This window comes from Podarcis cretensis (genome assembly GCF_951804945.1).
Source record: "Podarcis cretensis genome assembly, chromosome: 8".
NCBI lineage: Eukaryota > Metazoa > Chordata > Lepidosauria > Squamata > Lacertidae > Podarcis > Podarcis cretensis.
In genome coordinates this window covers 49166640-49187874 of record NC_137177.1, presented here as the reverse complement: position 1 = coordinate 49187874, position 21235 = coordinate 49166640, and the positions used below count along the sequence as shown (strand labels likewise).

Genomic DNA, 21235 nt, shown 5'->3' with positions numbered 1-21235 from the left:
TGACACAAATAAATGAGATCATGTTGGTTTTGTTTCACCCAAGAAATCATGCTGCTGATTGCACATTAAAGAAGAGCAGATAGTGGCTCAGTTTGTAAGCCCAAAACAAAATAAAGCTGGTCCAGAAGTTTGTTTGCCTACCTAAACTGTGCCCATTCTTTGTGTAGAAGCAGGTATTGTTGATGAGGTTTACACAGCAGCCAATCACATCTCCAGTAGTGAATGTGGGGCCATAAGGCTGTCCTGTCCCTGAAGAGCAGAAGGAGTGTCCATCATCACCATGGTAGCCATAGGAATGTTTATCCCAACCTAGAGAAGACAACATCAGACGGCAAGTTTAAACGATGGCTGAGCCTGACAATAGGAACAAAAAGTACATTATAGGATACATAAACAGGGAAGAGGCAGAGATATATCCTCATACAAAGCAGGAGTAAAGAGACATGTAGTTAACATTTGAGAGCATTAATGAAAAGAAGAATTACTAAAATACAAGGTGGTAACTTCTGAGCTCTCATATATCAGACACAAATAAGCTCTGGAGGAGAAGTCAGAAAAATGGTGACTGGTAACCCTTACACCATCAAGCTATTCAGCACTCTGTAGCAGAAATCCAATTCTGATGAGCAGACTGATTTGAGTGTCTCAGTTCTGATGGATGTAACCAGTGTTTGAAATTACGTGCTGTACTGCACACAGAGCTGACTCAGTACTGATACAACTAGACTATCAGGTTTTTATTTTCAACATTAATGTACTAATAACAATCAAAATTCATTCCCTCTTGTTCAGTTTGTTTCTCTGCACAGTTTGGATAATAAACACATACACATACACACACACACGTACGTATGTGCATGTGCATGGTTTGTGTGTGTATACATACACATACACTCTCACCCACTCCTCCATTCATTCTTAAGAGCAAATTACTATTAATTTTGCTTTCATACACAACGGATTATTGTGACTTTTTGTGGGACTGCTAACTTGTTCCCATGTACATTTCCAAGTGGTCTTCCTTTTCCTCCTAACCTATAGACTTGTTGGCAGCACACACTTTCTGCTATATCTTGAGTGCATTTTCTTCCCTTTAGCAAAGGATGCTGTAACTGTTGAGGACAGCAGACTAGGCACATATGCTGTGCCTGAGAGATAAGAGAACCCAGGCAGCACCAAATGTCCTCAAATGACCCCGTCTTAGGTAAGTATGCCCAACTGTTGGCAGAGAGAACAGACAGGAGCTCATCTACAAGCCTCAAGACTCTTCTGCTGAATTACAGGGGTTCTACATTATTCATTTGAGCTGTCCCTGCTCCCGCTACTGTCCATAGTTGTAATTCATGGCTTAACTGATTCTTCTGATTTTGATCCAGAGCCTATAAGAAATGAGACATGTAGTATACTCCTGAAAGTCAATAAGGCGGCTGGATTTGCAGGGATAAGGTTGGAAATGGCTGTACAATTCACTGTGCTACATTCTGTGACAAATCTGAAGGTGACGTGGAAGCAGCAGCTACCGCAGAATGTGTGGCTAGCTTCTTAAGTGGAAGCATAGAGGGCCCATATAATTCCAGTTCTAAAAGAACTGCGCTGGTTGCCAACATGCTTCCCAGTCTGATTTCAAGGTGTCAGTAATGGTTCCAGAAATTTCCAAGATCTTATTTAGAAACCTACCCCAATAACTGCAAATTTCAGCCACTGAGAATTCTACAGTAACTTTGGGAAGTGGATTGTCAGTTTGTTCTCTATACATTCGGGTGCCTCTCAAGATATCATCGCCAAATGCAGCACAAGGGGTCCTGAGGTGGGGGGGTCTATTCAATGTTTAGGTGCCAGGCACCATTTTGAATTGATGGCCAAACTGTGACTATGGTATGTAACTGGGCCCTTTCTGGCATAGGTTTGCCTGCCTCTTGAGATATCTGTTATTACACCTTTGAGCCGATGTCAACGACTGGGCTCAACAACTTCTTCTGCCCTGACTGGGCTAGGTGACTGGAGCACTTCCAGAGACCTTCCACTCCTGGAAAGCAGGTCTAAGTGCACTGGACCCACAACTGCCCATTGTGAGCACCAAACTCAGCAGAATATGAACAACACGGAAGAAAGCTGTGAAGCATAACTTCTTTATTTTCTAATAGCTACTGCAAACTAAACTAAAGAGCTACTGGCTTGAATGAGTGTTACAGCTCTTACTCAGCCATCTAATCTCTACATAGATAACACACAGACCTCCACAGAGTCAGGCAGGAGCAGAAGAAGCGAAGAGCAGTTTCTGCCCCCTCCTTTCTGAAAACAGGAGATCAGGAGATTCTTGCAATGGGAGGGGGTGAAAATCATCACCAAACTAGGCCAGAGGGTTCTCAAAGTAAGGGTTGCAGACTTTGTGAGCATTGGGCATCATTTTGAATCAAGATGGTGGATCAAAATATGACTTTGGCATGACTTTGCCCATTTCTTGGCATTATGTTTCGTCTTCTCTCAAGAGATCATCACCAAATTCAGTACAATGTTTCCCAAGGTGGGGGTGATGGGCTGCAAGGTGGGGGTGATGGGCTGATGCCAGGTACCAATTTGAATAAAGATGGTGGACCAATATGTCATTGACATGATGGGTCCAAACTCACCAATCATACTATCCATTTAAAAATCACATTTTTTTTTTGTTTCTAAAAATTCCCAGGCAGTGCATACACTATATGGTGACATGGGAAAGGGCCTTCTCTGCTGTGCTGCCCCATTTATGGAATACCCTCCTCTCTGAGGGTCTAATGAGCACCAACACTGGCCTTGTCTCAGCACCAATGCCTGGTTGTTTACTCAGGAATTAAGGCTTTCTTGATTGCAGTTAAGTATTTTGATCTGCTCAGTGTTCTTATGTTTTTCAGTTCTGGTTTGTCAGTTCTGGTTTTATTCGACTATTTATACAGAGATTTTTTCAATGAAATACACCCCATCCTCAGATCAACTAATACACAGGTTAGAAATAGCTAATAACTAAAGAACGCCGCACTAACAACAAATAAATAAACCAAGTCAAGGAGGGGTGGGGTGGGGAAAGGAAGGTAAAGCAATTCTTGCAGTAATGACCAGGAATACTTCTAGTAATCCAATTTACCTGCTATCTTGAGGAGAGGCATATTATGTCAAGAAAGTCTTGCATTAAATTCTGAGTGCCAGCCCCCGCTAGTATACATTTTTCTTCCTATTTTCTTGTCACATTACTGTGGAGATAGAGGGCACTTGAGAAAGCTCTATAAACTCAGTAGGTCAAGGAGGACTGTCAACTGTTCTGGTATTGTTTCAAAGACACACTTTTGTTTACTGCCATGGAAGGACTTATCAGTGGCAACTTCCAATGCAGCACATACAAAAAGCAAACATGAGATTCTTCTTACAAAACCATTTTTACAGATCAGGGAGCAAAGATGACAGCAGGCTCTTGGGAAGCACCAGGTAAAGGGCTCTGCAAGCTCCTTTGTGAATTAAAAAATTATCCATTTTTAAAAGAAGCATTTTTCTTTCCAAAAGACAGCAGCTCACCTATCCAGTTTGGCCTTCTGCGGTCAGAGAGCTAAAGCTCTATTCTGACAGGCTGAAAAGTTTCCATTGTCCTTCTTTAAACATATAGCAGTAAATAACCTACAAATAAATGAATGTGGTGAGGGCAGCTCAACTGATTAGTACTAGTGTTAAATATTGTTTGTTTTCACCCTTTTGCAAGGGTTAAGTCAGTATCCAAGTGCAATTCTGGGAGTGGCACTCTTGGGTAGCAAATGGATGAACCCCTAAATCGGAAGCACATTTTGCTATTGAGTGGATATAACAGCCAGAACAGGAAGAAGCATTTCATGCTTAGTGTGAACAACATGATCAACAGTGTTCAGCACAAAGCAGGAAGAAGTCTAAGATATAAGGGTGGTGTTCACACATAGGCCTCTCTCCTGTCAATCTCTTAACTATGGCCATGATATTGGGAGCATGCTATGGAATGCATGCTTTCTCCCCCAGCCCTCTTTAGCTTAAATTTCTCAATTACTTCACAACCTTAATGTCTTAATTTCTAACAGCCTTAATTATTAGATCCCATTTTACCCAAAGTTGGTGAATAAGCTCCAAGTCTTGACTTCAAATTCTAATTAAAAAGGAAAGTGGGGTGATCCCATGGCCCCATTCTAATCTCTTAATCACTATTAAGAAATTATGTTTGTATTCGGCTATAGATCTTGCAGGAAAACACAGTTACCTATCAGCCTTTATCCAGAGTTGAGAACTGCATATATGCAGAGCTAGCATCTCTGTATAGGAACAGCACTAACATTGCAAGGTTGTTGTTTTTTGTTCTCTTGACACATGTGTGTGGAAAATGAAGCTCTGATTGAGATGAAGGGCTGACTGTAAGCCACCTTTGGTGCCTTCAGCACTATTTGATTCCAGCTGCCTGCCAAGAGCCAGGAATAAGCACCTGCATCTTGCAGGAAAGCTGAAGAATCCTCCTTGAAAGCCCATCTTTCAGCAGCTGCGGAGAAGGCCTCTTTGTTTTAATAGAAAGGCCTTGTAGTCGACAAAACTAGCTCTTGTGTAGCTTCCAGCAGATTTATGTTCAGCCACATGGTGCAGACACATTTCTCTTTCTTTTAACATAAACCACAGAGATTCCAGTCAAGGAGGCATTGAAGCATCATGTTACACAAACCACAGTCCAGTCACCATGGACTAAATATACTTTGCTACTCCACAAGGACTCATGGGCTGGCAGAGGAGTGGGATCCCACTCCCGAGAGGAAAGCTACCAAAATAACCCACTGCATGTTCAGGACAAAGAGTCCTGGCAATTCAGAGCCAAAAAAGCACGAGGATATTGCCCTATGCTCCCAGGGCAACAGATTGCCTCCTGGATTTCTTTTGAGAAGTGAAAGTGAAGCCACTTAGGTCCAGACTGGATTATTTGTAGTTGAATGTATGTAATGCAGGGGTAGCCAGTGTGCTGCCCTCCAGATGTTAAACGCCAACTCAGATCAGCCCCAGCCAAAATGGCCAATTGTCAGGAACAAAGGGGCTGGGACCCTAACAACATCTGGGTGGCATCGTGTTGGTCGCCCTGATGTAAAGCATATTGTGGAATTTCACACACAATACGGGGTCTCAATGCTTCCATTTCAAAAGCAGCAGGTTCTGGAGTAGTACTATACTCCATGTCACGTTGGATCTGCTGACATGAAGTTTACAAAAGGAACTGTAAACACCACTTTGCAGTCTCATGGCCAGCATCACAGGCGCTTGGGCACATGGCATGTAGAGCTTCCTTTTCTAAGTACTTTTTAATTAACTGCCAGACTATCCCAAACGCTGTCAACACCTTTATCTAGAATGACTCAAGAGTATATACCAAACTCCTCCACCTGAAAACAACTTCTTCCTTATTAAGCCAGAATCAAAAAGGAACAGAGTGACCTACTTCATTCTTAGAGCCACAAGCTTGTAATCATCTAATTTAAGAATGATGAACAACAATCTGATGTTTGCAACAATAGTTTCTAGAGTGAACACCCATATGACAAATGAGGAGTGGAGTCACCAGTATTTTCCAGGACTTCTTAGTCATCACACCCTTCTGAAAGTGCACTTGAATTACCCAGCCACTAGGGCACTCTGGATCCTGAGCTGCTCCCATTTGCACGATAAGCACCAGGAAAGCAGACAACAGGAAACAGGACTGGATGAATGAAACTGCAGTAAAAGCTTTGGAGACAAACCAAAGAGCCAGACACGCACACCTGCAAAGCCTCCCTCACAATGGGTACAGCTGCTGCTTTACATCAGTAACAAATGAGGTTAAGAGAGGAATGTCCTTCAACCAGGTAATTTCTATTCTGGAAAGAAAAGAAGTGGAAGTACAAAAATAGTATAACGAAGGGTTTGAAATTGCCAACCACAGCTACCTAAAATCATTATATACTTCTGTGAATACCATCGTTTATGTAGGTAAGAAAGCACAAGCAAGAGGAAGAAAGTATCACCAGGCTTGGGGGAACCCACAAATTTGTATAAACAAAAAAGTCCTAAATGGGGGGGGGACCCAAAGATCCCAGTGCATGCTCAGTAACCACAGAATGCTGACTATCTGTTGGAGGGAAAGAAAAGGCATTGCTGAACAGGAGCTCTCTGCACTACAACATTCTGTTTTATAATAAGTGGCACAAATGGATTCTGCGACAAAATTCAGAAACCAACAGACACCTTACCAACATACCACACTTTAGAATAAGGTTTTGCATTACATAAAGTTCATTAAAAAATGAATACAGAATAAGACTTTTGCAACCCCACTAGATTCTCAATGGCTGAAATCTGCAGTTGTTGAAGTATGTTTCTGAATGAGACCTTGGAAATGTCTAGAACAAAGCATCTCAACAGAGCGGCACAAAAGCGCACACTGCCAATTGCCCTGTTTTTACATTAAAAGTAATTATGAACATGCTGACTATGAAGTCCCATTAATAGAGTTCCATAAATACAGTCATGTCTTCCTGGCAACTATCTGCCCAGTCCCTGAGTGATGTGATACATCCCTCCCTCCCTTCCCTTCAAGGTTCTCTCTGCATGACAACAAGGGAGGGAGACTTATCTTACTTGGGAGAGAAAACCCACTCTTGCCTAACTCCTTTGGTATGTGCAAGGGTCTTGGGGGAGGGAAGGTCAGCCTCTCACTTTTGCACTGGACCTCGCAGATCCTAGGATCTAGGAAGAATCCTTCCAACTACTTCTGAGTACCTTCAAAGCACTATGGCAAAGGTTAACTTACCCGTCTATGCCAAGTCTGTTGTGTGTTCCAGAGAACTGATAAGAGTGGAGGAAGATTTGGGGAAATCATAAATAACAGCTTGCTACCAACGTTAGCTAAAATTTGTGGCACCTGACTATTAGTACCATAGGACCTTCCTCTCAGTAAAATTTTGAATAGAAATCTAAAATCCCTAAATTCCTTTGTCTCCAGAAAATCCTGGTGTCAAAAGGGTCCTCCCAGTTATGTCTACACCCAGCTGAAGAAGATTAAATGCTTGGAATTAGAAGTATGTAGAAATAATACAAAAGTCACAAAACAGAAAAAGAAAAGCCAAACCCACTCCACCTTTCGGCAAAGGTTATCTTTTAAACACATACCTACAGAAGTTGGAAAGACTTATCTAAAGTAACACTTTGTGGAGTTTTCAGTGAATGTTAAAGTTTAAAGAGTGTTTTCTTCCACAGTAGCCTTTCCCAACTTAGTGCCTTTCATATGTTTTGGACAGCCATGCTGATAGGGGCTGATGGGTAATCTACTCCAGAACATCTGGAACTTGTCAGATTGGGGAAGGCTGCCCTTCCCACAGTTCCAAGCACAACGCAGTAACAACCTATTTTCACCCTTCCTGGTAATGAACTATGGAAAACTGAGGCAATATCAAATCACTAACATGAAAAGTGGTATACATTACTATACTCGCCTGGATGCAAGTCTCACACAAGTAAGCCCCACTGAGTTCAGAACAGACATCTCTAGCATAACACAGCTAATGTCATTTAGCAGCTGTGTGTAATACAGTCAGACATGGACATAACTTAGCATGATAGTTATGAGAACCACTGTGAAATAGTGGGTAGAAAGTTGGGCTTGGATAATGAAGACCCAAATTCAAACTCCAGCTCAGCCATGAATCTCACTGAGTGACCTCATAGTGTATACTGGAAGGATAAAATGGGAATAAACTGTCCACTTGCCAACTCGGCTTGAAGTACACTGGGGCAATATTACTACCTCCTTTTGCATGACAGTCCACCAGGATTCAAACCTGCTTTTGTTGTCTGTTTGGGACTGCAGATGGGCAGCTCAAGTACTTCACTGATCACAACATACAACTCATAGGTTGTGCTCAACTTGACAGGCCACAAATTACCACAAACCATTTTAGATTAACGACAGTGATATTTTCAAATACATTGCTTGTGGCCAATTCCAGCTCCAAGTAATTCTACAAGTCCAGAGCGGCATGTGGAACAACTGTTCTCCCTTCTGAATTATTCCTTCTGCTCTAATATAAAAAACCAGCCTAAGCATGTTCAGGATAGAGTCATCATCTCTCACAAATTTTGCAAATTAACATTCAACACCTGCTGTTTCTAGCAACCCACTGTCAAAATGTTTTTACTAGAAAAGTCTGGCCACAGGCCAGCCCTTTGACCATATGAATGGACTCTCTATGGGAAGCTGCAGCCCAGTGCATTTCTAGTAGCCAGTGACAAAGGTGTTAAATGGCAAACACAGCCCCAAAGACCTGCATTTAGAACAAATCACATGAGCACTCTCTAATAATGTTTGCAGATCTCGCCTGACACTGTCATTTCCATGTGACCCTGCAATCAAGTTTAAATACTAGAGCATGTGCAGTTCCAAGCCAAGTAAGAAGCTGTTATTAAAGACCGATCATTAATTAGTACCACTGCAGGATGTTGTTTTTAAAAGATGAACCGTCTATCTGAAGAACAGATTCCAAAATAAACTCAAACACATGAAGATAAAAAGTTGAGCTTTGAATAAATGGCAGTCAGGAGATACCAGACAGCAAACAAAACTGCTGCCCTAGGGATAGGCATCTGGCCATTTCAGGGCTTAATCCAGCTCCTAGTTTAACTCCTGATCCCAAGGATCCTACATCCCAATCCATTACCCACTTCTGACAAGCCAAGGGCTCTCTTGAGGGAAAAGCAACAGTAGGTTTTGGCAGAGCCTTGTCTGGTTATGCATCTCAAACTAGAGCTAAGCAGAAAGCAGGAGCGAGGGAGTGGCACACATTTTCAACCTGTAAAGGGAGCTCCATTTTGCAGCAGTTTCCCACCACTTTGCAAAAGGATGCAGAACTGTCTACGAGCAGGAGCACGAGGGGCCAAAAGGAAAGTTAGTCCCACTGCCCAAACTCTAGCACTCCCTTACATGGGGACATGCATCTCCATCTGTGGAATTTGAAATGAGCTCTTCATTTCACTGAGAGGGAGTGTTGGCCTGTTTGCTTCAGACAAGTTCAAGAACAATTGCAAAAGATGCCCCTGAAGAACTTGGTGGCGGCTCTACCTTTGCTACTCAGATCAAGACAAAGAAAAATTATGAGTTTCAGTGTGGTGACCATGTTAGTCTGTCACAGCAACCGCAGCAAAGTGTCTTGTGTCATTTTAAAGACTAACACGTTTATTAGGACATAACCATTTGAGGAACAGAGTCCACTTCATCAGAAGCACGAAGTGTTATCCTGCGTTATAAGTATAAATGCACATGATTGGAAGGGATCTGAAATACAGCAGTTTCAGCTGAGCTACAGTGCATACAAAGGGGAAAGCATTAGTAAACCCTGTTGCTGTTCATAGTGGACAACAGAGGTTAAAAAGCTAACCAGAGGTAGTGTGGCTCCTGAGGGTGTTGAGTCAGTACACAGAGGCAGTGGCTCTTCCAATCTTGATCAATACATTTGTTATAAAATGACTGCAAACTAGGGCTGTACTCTCATCATCATCACCACAAGATTAGCTGGTGTTACTGAGTAACTCATGCACAATGCAAGTCCTTCTGTGCTAACTGATATAGGATTTGAGGACTGAATATCCTAAGACTTTATTCAAACTTGTGAGCAATCCTTACAATGCCAAGGATAAACCAAGTCCATTATAGTTAGGGTCTGCACCGGAACTATGCCACTAAATTACCACCATTTGGGGTCAAATAATATCACCAGGACTGGGAGGAACCCAGGCAGCATCTAGTCAGCTTAGCACAGCAAGGGAGGCACTTCCAGAACACACATGTCAATACCTAGACTGACCCACAACACCCTAACTGGTGCCAGTCAACAAGCATGCATTAGGCATACCACACCTAAGTGAGGGACTGGGAAATGTGGGTGATGGTGGTGCGTGGCAGAAGTAGCATTTCTCAAAGGGCTGGATTCTGTTTTGAGACAATGACTTAGTGACTCCTATTCTTAACAAAAAAAGTAGCCGTGGGGACAGAATAAAATATTAAGTGATTTAACATATGTTCGGAAACACAGAAGAAATATATCTGCACGATGCAGAAGAGAACAGAAAGCGACAATGCCCATTTCTCCTACGCGCCATACCCATCTGACAGATCAAGTGACATTCTGTGGCACAAAGGAACTATGCTGCAATCAAAGATGTACTGCAACTCAGAATCCTATTATAGAAATGGAAAGACTGGAGGACAGCTAAAGGTTTGTGGAAAGAAAAGCAAGGAAGCGTAAGATTCAAGGGTGTTGGAAGAGGTTTCATAAGCTGTATGTGTTTAACAAATTTTAAGTAGTAAATTTGTAGCAAAGTTCCCTCCAAACAAAGTTCTGGCTCCAAAAGTAGTGAGCACATCCCCCTCTTAGAAGTGTACAATTCCAGCGTAGTGGTTACTGGCACACAGGACAAGCACAAACAATTATTAATAATGACTCACCAGGAAGTCTGTTCATGTTGACACCTTGGGCTGAGAGTCCTATCCCCATGTACCTTCAAGCAAACAAAAGTGTGTTAATACAGCAGAGAGAGAATGGCCAAGCAAAATCACACAATGCTGCTATTCCTAACTGAAAGCACAGTTTAAGTTATCATTCAACAGAGGCTGTGATCAGATTCCTTCTGAAATCCTGCACAAAATGGCACAGCTAGCCAGGGCAGTGTTGGTGATCGGCCCCCGAGAAAGGCTGACTCCCCTTCCCAGGCACCGGGGCCTCTTGCCGGTGGTCAGCAAGAAGGCAGTAGTTCCTTATCAAACCTTCTTGATGTGCTCAGCAAACTACCTCCCCTTTGCTGGAATATCAAAAAGTATATGCTTTTAAAATATAGTCACTGGTAACGCATGTAAATTAATTTTGCTAGGAGGCCTATCCCAAAGGTAAGAACTGTACACAGAGATGCCTCTTAAACAGGGCGGCATCCCACCCCCCAGTCAGAATTAGCATGCAGCAATCTGGGAACAGCAGCTTTGTAGAAGCACTGCATGCATGCCTCATCTCCAGCTGCACACAAGCTGCTTCCTTCTCCAGTGACTAAGCAGGGTGCATTGTCGAGCAGAGATAGGATGGTTGAATTATCTACTGCTGGCAGGAGTTCTTCCCCATCTTGGCCTCCCACAGTTCATGAAGCTTCTGATCTTTTTACATTGTAATCCTTGGCCTTACCGTTTCACACAAAAGGAAACCTAATTGGTTGGGACAAGTAAAAAGAGGTTTACACATTCAAAGAACCTGCAGTATTTAACTGCCATTGTAAAGACAGGAGAAGTTAAGGTCCTTACTCCAAAACAGACAACAGAAGTTTGGAAGAGGGTCCATGTTCAAAATTCTAAGCCTAGATTTAATTACCTGATATGCACAGACCAACTACCCATACTGGATGGAGTGGTGGGGCTGCACTGCTCACCTGACCTCCCTATGTCTGAGTCACTGCTGCACACCTGAAGGTGACAGAACCAAGGGTAGCTTGCTATGAATTGTTTGCAAAGCATTATGAGGACAAAATTGCTTGCATCCACCAGGAACTTGACTCCAGTATTACAGCAGATGACTCTTGAGAGGTGTCCAGAGCACTGTCTAGTCTAGCTCTAATTAAAGATAAGTCCATCAGTTATTTTTTATTCATTTATTAAATTTCTATTTTTCCTCACAAAAGAGCCCTGGGCAGTAATAATATTAATAGGATATTGAAGCTGGAAGGAATTGATCACATGCCCCCATACCTCAGACTCTAGTCCAGTTTTTACCCAAAATCCTTAAAAGGATTTATTCATTTTATTTTTATTTAGAAGTGTTGTAAGTTGGCTCTTGACTGCAAAGCAACCCACAACATGGTACAATAAAAATAAAAAGCCACAGTATCAACTGTAATGCCATAAAACAAGGGCAGAGAGAACCTCAGCAAGGACACACACAGAACAAAACCAGTACAACCATCTCAGCACCTGGCCCAAGCATTAATAACCTGTAACCATAAAGGCCCTTGTCAGGAGACAACTCTTCACCTCTAAACAAAATCTAGTAAGATTCAACATCAGCTTTAGCTCAGCAGGGAAGACATTACATAGATGGGGCACCACCACAGAGAAGGCTCTTTCCCAAGCTGCCACATAACTGATCTCAACTGGAGGAAATCCAACCAATGATCTTAGCATGAAGAGTGGAGACAGGCTGATGCAGAAAGAGATGCTTCTTCAAGCATTTTGGTCCCATTTTGTATAAGGTTTTATGAGTCATTGCTAGCAGTGCATTAAATTTGGGTTATCAGCATACTGGCAGCCAGTGCAGCTCTTTCAAGGCCACAGCTACGTAATCTCAGTTGGCTGAACCACTCAGCAGTCTACCCACTTTTAGTTACCATATTTCAGTATTTCTAACTAAATACTCTTAAAGTTGCTAACTTTTTTCTCATGTTTTCTCCTCCTTGCTACTGTGCTCATATGCTACCAAAACAACCTAGCCTCCATGCTACAGCTCTTCAGATCTTGGAGGGATTGTTTTGAATGCCTTGCATTAATGTGAAGAAGTGCTCCTTACCACCAGAGCTGATTACAGTGGACCCTCCGGATAAGAACTTAATTCGTTCCGGGGGTCCATACACACCCCGAAAAATCTGCATCTAGAAGCGCCGCTTCTGCGCACGCATGTGGCATGATAGAGCGTTTCTGTGCATGCGACGAAACCCAGAAATATACACTTCCGGGTTTGCCGGGTTCGCAACCCGAAAGTTATGTTACCCAAGGTAACGTAACCCGAGGGTCCACTGTATTAATACCACTAAGCCCATTGCAAAGATTCCTACTTTTACACAGCAGAACATCTTTAGTAGATCTTATTCTTGTCAATATGGAGAGAAACCCCTCTCCCCCCAATTATTTCACTATTAATCAGTTTTCAAACAATATGATATTTTCAGGAAGAAGGGGGTTCTATTGAACTTCATCAATAACTGTTTTTCCTGTTTTTGTTGTTGTTTTTAATTTCAGGGAGCTGAGTAATTGTACAGAAAAAGAAAGAAAATCCTCTGAAATGTTTCTCTGTTATCTGTTTTCTTCCTGTGGCATTTACTTATGTTTTTAAATTGCATTTATGCTTTAAGCTTGTATGTTTTGTGATTAACTGCTCTGCAGGCACACAGAGGAAAAGCAAGTGCCCCATTTAAAAGTACACCAATCCTTGGTGATCTGGTTCAAATTCTTAAACATAGAAAAACTGTTCTTAAGCACCAGAAGTTATGACTTTCACAAAGTCTATGGGGAAGGCAAAGCAAAATGGCTCCCATAAGAAGATTCAGGCAACTCTACAAGTAGAAGCACTCTTTCATATCAGTCCAGATTACTGGTAGATTGCTAAAGGTTTGGGTGCCAAAGTAGAAAAACTGTTGCTCTCAAAAATTAAAATGCCCTCCAGTGGGCAGCTGGCACTGACCTCTGTTTGCTTCAAGGGGACTGGACACATTCCAACCCCATTATGAACAATAGCTGGAGCATAGTTTTTTTTAAGTGTATGTAACTCATATGAAAGAATCCATGTACTTTATAAACATTGCATGCCAGGGATGAAATACTAGTTGTGACAGTCACACAGTTCATGCTGTTTATTGTATTAATAGCTCATCCCCATTCTAAAGAAGAGCCATTCTCACAGCCAAGCATAAACACCCAATTTAGCAGAAAACTATTTACGGGTACAACCAGGGTACAGAATTCCAAACCAAGCAAACAATCCAACAATACCATCGTGCCATGCCATATCACTACAGCTATATATGCACATGCAGGTATGTATTATCAGGACACCACACTTGCAAGAATACTATGAGCTAGGATAACTGTTATCCATTTTGCAGATGGAATGAGGCAGAAAGACTGATATGCTCCACTGAGATGTCATGACTGAACATATATAGATTCCCATGTCCAAACACACTACCGTGTTGCAATGTCGGTGCTGCCAAATTGCAGTATTCCAGGAAAAATACAACAATAACAACTTTATTATTTATGCCGCCCTTCCAACTGGGCAGTTACAACTACTCTGGGAAGCTCCCAACAAAATATTAAAAACATGAGATCGCTGGTCTTTGTATGACTGTACAATAATTATACAAACCTTCTTACAGTACAAAGCAACTGTACAGCACTCTTTGCATCACAATTATTTCAAACACAAAACTTCACCCAACCCAGCATCACCAGCTGAGTAGCATAAGCATCAATGCCATAGTTAACAGCACAAAAAGCACTGTGCCATTTTTACTAACAGTTACTATGAAATCCACCGTGTTCTGTCATCAAAGTTGACACATTCACCACCGGCACAGCATATACTGGCTGGTATTAGCATGGTCAAATGGAAAAGTGCAAATACTTAAAATGGCTTGCCTACAGCTACAGATGCTGGATGAATTCAGCCTTTTGGAAGCCTACAGGAATAAGTTGCAGACAGTCTAATCCCTTCATTGAGAGCTCTTACTGTACTGAGCTGCCTCTGCTCCTGAGGGCTCCCCCCCCCCATTTTTTATTATCTCTTCCTTACAATTCCTTTCAGCTACTGTTTGATGTCAATATCCACTTGCTTTCACTTGTCATTACAGCTAGCTGGCACTTGTACTGGCATGAACCCACTGCTCTGCAAGGAATGGTCTAGGCATAATCATCCACCACTTTAAAATTGAGAAGACAGTTTTTCAGCTATAAGAAGGCTAAGATCCTTAGTGGCTCTGCTTGTTACTGAAAGAGTGCCCCAAACCCTGGTACAGGAACTCCTTGTCTAAGTTAGCCCTTGGCACTATGCATTAAATCCTAACAGAAGGGTGTTCCATATCATTAGGCTACCCTGGAAATGCTTATGCAGTAGTAGCTTATAGCTACTATTGTGACAGAAATGTACTATCAGAAGAACTGCAACATGGGAGTGACTTCTCACTTTCCTGTGAAGAAAATCTGCTTCTGTTTCCAAAGGCATTCCACGTGTCTCCATTTTTAGTTATTTCTTCAGGGTCCTAATTATTCAAAACAATCTTGTCATTTAACAATTAAGAAATCAGAAGCCCCTGATTCAATACCCAGCTCAGTCATGAACCTGCAGGGTGACCTTAGACAACCGTCATTACATCTCAGTTTCCCATCTGTAATCTGAGGGTCACCCATCAAGACTACCTTACAGGGCTGCTGTAAAGCTTACTGATATAAAAGTCAAAACTCTATCAATGTATTGTAGAAACACACTGTGCAAATAACAAGTATTATTAATTGCTACTGTCATGCTAACATCACCCCTCCTTTCATTATTCAGTTTTTACTATCTGAAATGTTATGGTATGCTAAAAGAACCAAAATACAAAAAAAAAAAAAAAGGTTCAAATTGAGTTTTTAACTCTTCCTTTTCCCAACCCACCTACCCCTTCCTTATAGAACTTTACACATCCCTTAAGAGTTCTTCCTCCCTCCCAAAGTCCTAACTCCAAGATACCCAAATCAAAATGGCAAGCTGACTAAAACAGTGAAAATGAGAAAGGATTCAGTAATATGATAAATAATATATGTAAGAAAAAAAGGTGTGTCCCTGATTCTCTGTCAGCTGCCCCAGGTAAGCACCTCCTTAACCCTGTTGAGGCCAAAAAAAGCCTTGCAAAATACCTTCAAACATCTCCCTTTTCATATAGGCTACTTTCTCAATTACTGCAAGGGTCACAAAAAACCCAAGTGATTTATAATCTTATTCATTTGAGCTTTCGTTTTGGCCAAATCAGCCTCTTGGTAGCCAGTATCACTCTTTTAAAGAACTGGGCTATTTCATTCTCTTGTCATCCCCATACCATACTGGTTTGAAACTTTGGGTATTCTGTAATTAAGGACCAAACATATACAAACAAGACCTCTTTCCATAATGTCAATATCACTTTATATCCATAAAGCATATACTATAGTTCAGGGACGTCCAAATCCCAAGAGATTGTGATCTACTCACAGAATGAAAAACTGGAAGTGATCTACCTATTTTTTTTTGGGGGGGGGAGGGAGGTCGAAATTGTCGACCTTTTTTGGGGAGGGCAGCAACAAAAACAGATAAACAATAAGTCATTCCACCAGCAGAAACTCCGTCTTCCGCTCTTGAAATTGTGTGCAGTAAAGGAAAGAGGGAGGGGCAGGCCAAATGCTCCTTTTAACCCGTGGACAAAAATGAACCTGCAATCGACTGCAATTGACTTCTAACAACCCGGGGTCGACCTGTCGATCACAGTCGACCTGTTGGATATCCCTGGTATAGGTCCATTCCCACAATGCAACATATCCAACAATTGTCTGAACAGACAAGCCTAGGGTACCAAAGTGAGCCACCACCAAATGCACTCCAAATAGCATTTTTTTGCTGGATTCACCTGAGCCTAAGATCCAAGAAGGAAGTCTTTGCTGCTGACAACACAGCCTGCAATTGCACTGGTTATATGGGAGAAGGGTTCATACATTCCATTAATGGAATGGGTTTCACGCAGTCCCTAACAAATGCATAGTGAATGTGTGAGCTTTTCTATAGATCTCAATAGTTCTTTTTTTTTGGGGGGGACGGACGGACTGCTGGGTTAGATGCTATGGCACAACTATATGTATTACCACACTGTACTAAGCAACTGTTTACCAACCCAGTTCTTAAAGTGAACCATTTTACTTTCAATTTTTATATACATGCTCTCCTTCCATGAGGTTGAATCAGAATGAATCAGTATAATTTTGGAAGCTAGCAGCAGCTAGATATACTCTTAAGATTCCAGCAGCTTCAGGGGTGACAATTCCCACCGGATCCGCAATAGGCCACATTCAGGGAACGACTGTTTCCACCACCAGGCTCAGCCTCTCTCTGACTTGACAATGCAATCAATGTTTCTGTATTGCCAAGACCAACTGGTTACAGCTGGGAAAGTGCAGAAATATTACATACCTGATATTTACTCAAGTTATCCTCAGAAGTTTGATTCTAGTCTGCATGGATCTGATCACTTTGAGTCAGTTGTTGTGTACAGAATACTTCCTGATAACACCACTGATAGCAAACTATTCAATTCTCACCTGCCGTAGGAACAGCATAGTAGCCCCTTTTTCTGAGCTCTAGTTAAAACAATCAACATCCAGTAACTGGATTTATGACCAAGGTTTCAATTTAAAATTACTTTACAGGGTAATCCTCACATCACTATAGGCCACAGACCACTTCTGTGGCAATCATGGTCACTCTGGAAATTGTCTTTACCTACCAGTTAGTATCAGATACCAAATATTTACAATCATTCTGGGAACTGCATAACAAATTAAATTTGTTCCAGCCAGAAGCGTTTACTACTTAAAAGCAATGCTGTAATAAAATCTGATCCAGATCCACTCACCAAATTGTGTAAGCCAATAGGCTGTATCCAGTTAAATAACACTAAGAGTAGACCCATTGAAATAAGTGGATTTTAGTCATGATGAACTTTAATCCACTAATTTCTATGGATCTCCTCTGACTTAGCCAGAAACAACCCCATGTCTTGATACGTGTCTATCTACATAGATCTAGAGCTGTATCCACCGCTGGATAACATCTTCTGGAAACAGAATGTTGAAATACATCCTCCAATTCAACCTCTGTTAATAGCAATTCACTCTACATTCTTTGGACTGCTGTCTCCAATCTTATGCAACTTAAAATCTTACTATCAGTACACTTTATGCCAGATAGATTATTTGATTAGGAAACTCCACAAGGAGCTGGGGGACAAAATACAAGGGGCAGGATGTACAAAACTTATGAGATTTTGTCCAGCTCTTCTCTACCCCACTATTCTCCTCCCTGCATTAGGGAAGGAAGTAATAATATTCAGAGTAAATGTGATACTGAAAGCATTTTATGCTGCAGACATTAGTAAACTTTGCTCCTTGGCACAGGTAGTGTTTTCTGGTTAACTGAACAGGACCTAGCAGGCAGTAGAACCTACAAAAAAAGTGCTTCAGAATTAAATGGCTTAGGTATTTCTCAGACAACGCCATGCTGCTATCATTTCTAGAACCTTGCAGAGATTTTTATTTGGACTTCAATGCATCAAATTCCTCCCAACTTTAGAAAGTTTTCAGCCACTCTGTTCAGCCAATATTTCTTCCTCAGTTTCTTTTGAAGGGAAATGACTTAGCTGCTGGGTAATGCTGCTTCAGTCTTCATGAAGTAGGCAAGATGCATCCTGAACTTAAAAACAGAAATGGCGTCTCCACATGCAGACCCACACAAAATATAGCCAAAATTAATGCCTGGTAATTGCACTTTCCGCAGGCCTGTAACCCAAAAGTACAAGTGGTTTTTATTTTAGTTCTCCAGTTTGAAGGATAAATAAGCATGACTAAATGGTAACAAAAATGAGTGTCTTTTGAACAAAAACAGACCATATATACCACAGGAGTTGTTTTACTGGATGTTTTTGAAGCTCTTGTGGAATGATGGCATCAAAAAAACCACCAAGGAAATTCTGTCCTAGGACACATTGCTCCACGCTCCATATTTGGTTAGCCAAATGAAAATTAATTAATACACCCAGTTTGAACCCCAAAGAGACTGAAATTAGTTGCAGGTGAAATACTTCTCTAAGGCCTAGAAAACACACCTGGTGGTCCAGGGTGAAGATATCTGCATAACTTAGTTTCCAATATTTTTGGAAAGCAGACCTCTGCTTTCCCAAGTTCATCACCAGGCCTCCCACCCTTAGCTGCGGTGGAATCCCCAACTGTGCCTTTTCAACAGGACTCACAAACAAAGCATCATCCCATATCCACCACTCTTTGGACAAAGACAGTCTCAAGGAAGCAAGGAGAGTCCCATTCTTACACAAGAAGCTTTATGTCAGATTGCACCTTAGTACTTTGATTATAAATTTTGTACAATATAAGAGGATGGCTTGGCTAAATACCATACCAATGCCTCCACTAGCAGCTTCTTCTGGGCATAGCTAATAAGGTATAAATCACTGCTCCCCAAAGGATATTTGGTTACGAATCTAAACATTATCTACCTCCACTGGTCATCAATTGTCTATATGGAACCCTAAAAATGGAGCCTCTGGTACAAGTTATGTATTTATTTATACACCACCTCTATCTTCCAAGGAGCTCGATATGGTATACATGTTTCTCCTCTTCCCCATTTCATCCTCACAACAATCCTGTGAGGTAGGTTAGGCTAAGAGATGGTGACTGGTCCAAGGAGACCCAGTGAGCTCCATGACTGAGAAGAGATTTGAATCCTGGTCTTAACAATGCCAAGAGTAAACAGATATTCAAGAGCAGCTGGTATCTGATTTCTCACTTCAGCAACTGAAACAATGACACAAAAAATTCTACTATAGTACCACAGGGAGTAAACAGTATTTAGAAGAGGTTTTTTTCAGTCTCCACACCCATGTTGTGACACTGGATTTATAAAGATGTGGTGCCCACAGATATATCACCACACCCAACAAACAGTTGTAACTATTTGTCAAATGTAAGTCACCAAAGTCCACCTCCCATTGCTAAGCTCTTATTTCCTTTCTCTCCAAGTTATCAACTGTTCAATGTACAAACACAATTTCTGGCAAAGCAAATGAAGAAATTTCTTAGAAGAGTTCTACGTTTGGCCGTGGCCTCTTTTTTTCAGCACCTTCATCTTTGAAAAAACCCTTTTTGTTCATTATTAAGAGTTCAATACCTCAAAGCTACTTGTTGTAAAGTATGCTTTGGATAGCAAGTTGCTTTGGGTTGCCCTCAGCAAGATATAGTGACTAATAAATTTAAATAATAATAACATGCAAGAAAGAAGACAATAAGACTCTCCTGGCATAATGTATTCAAGTCTATAGCCTATGTGGTATCACATGGAAAAAGATTTTCTGATGCTGCTTTAACAGATGAAAGCTGCCATTTTCCTATTGATCAGAGATTACTGAACTGCAATTCCAACTATCCTGTAGATTTAGTGGACCATCTATGCTCTCATTTTCCTCATGACCATAAAACTACCTAGCATGTCACCCATATATTTTGTCTTGAGCAAATACAAAAAGAGAATTCTTATACACATTTTTAATACTACAAACAGAATAGCACTTTCTTCTGCTCCACTCAGCTATGTGGATTCTTCTCCTCCACATCCATTACAGTCACTGCCATATTGGATTTCAGTCCCAACACACTAACAAGCCACACTGGAATTTTAAGACGTCTGCTTGGTATAATTATCCATAACAGCCAGCAAAGGGAGCAGCATAATAAGCATGCCTCATCTAGGTCTATATTACTGGCTTGGCATTTGATGGCAGGAAGTCAAACCGGTTTTTTTTTTTCTTGAACTGGAGTTGAACCTGAATCACAGCTGTATCCTCCCAACTGAACCTGAATCAAAACCAAAGACCTGGCTCAGTTCCCTATTTTAAAATTAAAACTAGTGCAACATCCTACATTTGGGGCTGCATAGACACATTAGGTTTTACCTACCTGAATCACACTCAGAGTAAAAGTAATGGACCTAAATCAGTCATGTCCATTAATTTCAGTGGATCTAAGTATGAGTTTGATATAATCCATATGGCTCCCCCCACATACAAAGCATCCCTATCTAGTTGAAGTGTATGCAGTGAGATTTGTTCCAAACCCTCTAAAAAGAAAGACAAACTGTCCAAGAGGCATTAGAAGAACACACTTACCCATCTCTACCTTTACTGACTATCTTCACTTCAAAGTAATAAATACCACAGGCCGCAGGGATAGGATGGGTAGCCCTGACTGAAGCGGCATCCTTGTGATTTTTTCCATGTCCTGCAAAAAAACCCAAGAACATATATAGGAAAGGGGGAAAGGGGTGAGTGAGGTTCCGGGCCCTTTTACTCCTCAGTGACAGCTGTCAGACTAGAACACAGACTTTAAAAGAGCCAGAATCATTCTGCACAGAAACCCTTAAGATGATGCTTGGTTGACAAAGCAGTGGGCCCCTGCACTGCACCATGGGGGAAAGGACGAGGAAACAGCATGCATGGTTCTGTCTCTTCCTTTGTCAGTTCTCATGAAAAGACAACAAGAAATATAGGCACTAGGGCCCTATTTGGGGGCAAACAGATCAGCACTCCAAATTCCAGGGAAGGCACAAAGGAATGATTTTCTGCCTTGATCATGTAAACAATAATC

General features: G+C 41.5%; 1 protein-coding gene across 2 annotated transcripts in view; it reads right to left on the bottom strand.

The window, feature by feature from the left end:
• The window catches only part of RANBP10 (RAN binding protein 10), a 51648-nt gene that overhangs the window by 29775 nt on the left and 638 nt on the right, over nucleotides 1-21235 (bottom strand). For both annotated transcript variants that reach the window (XM_079987884.1, XM_079987885.1), the window contains exons 2-4: nucleotides 20758-20869; nucleotides 10496-10548; nucleotides 142-309 (exon numbers count right to left, since the gene is read on the bottom strand). In XM_079987884.1, the coding sequence (XP_079844010.1) occupies nucleotides 142-309; nucleotides 10496-10544 (217 nt within the window). In that variant the 5' untranslated portion in view covers nucleotides 10545-10548; nucleotides 20758-20869. The remainder of the gene's footprint in view (nucleotides 1-141; nucleotides 310-10495; nucleotides 10549-20757; nucleotides 20870-21235) is intronic.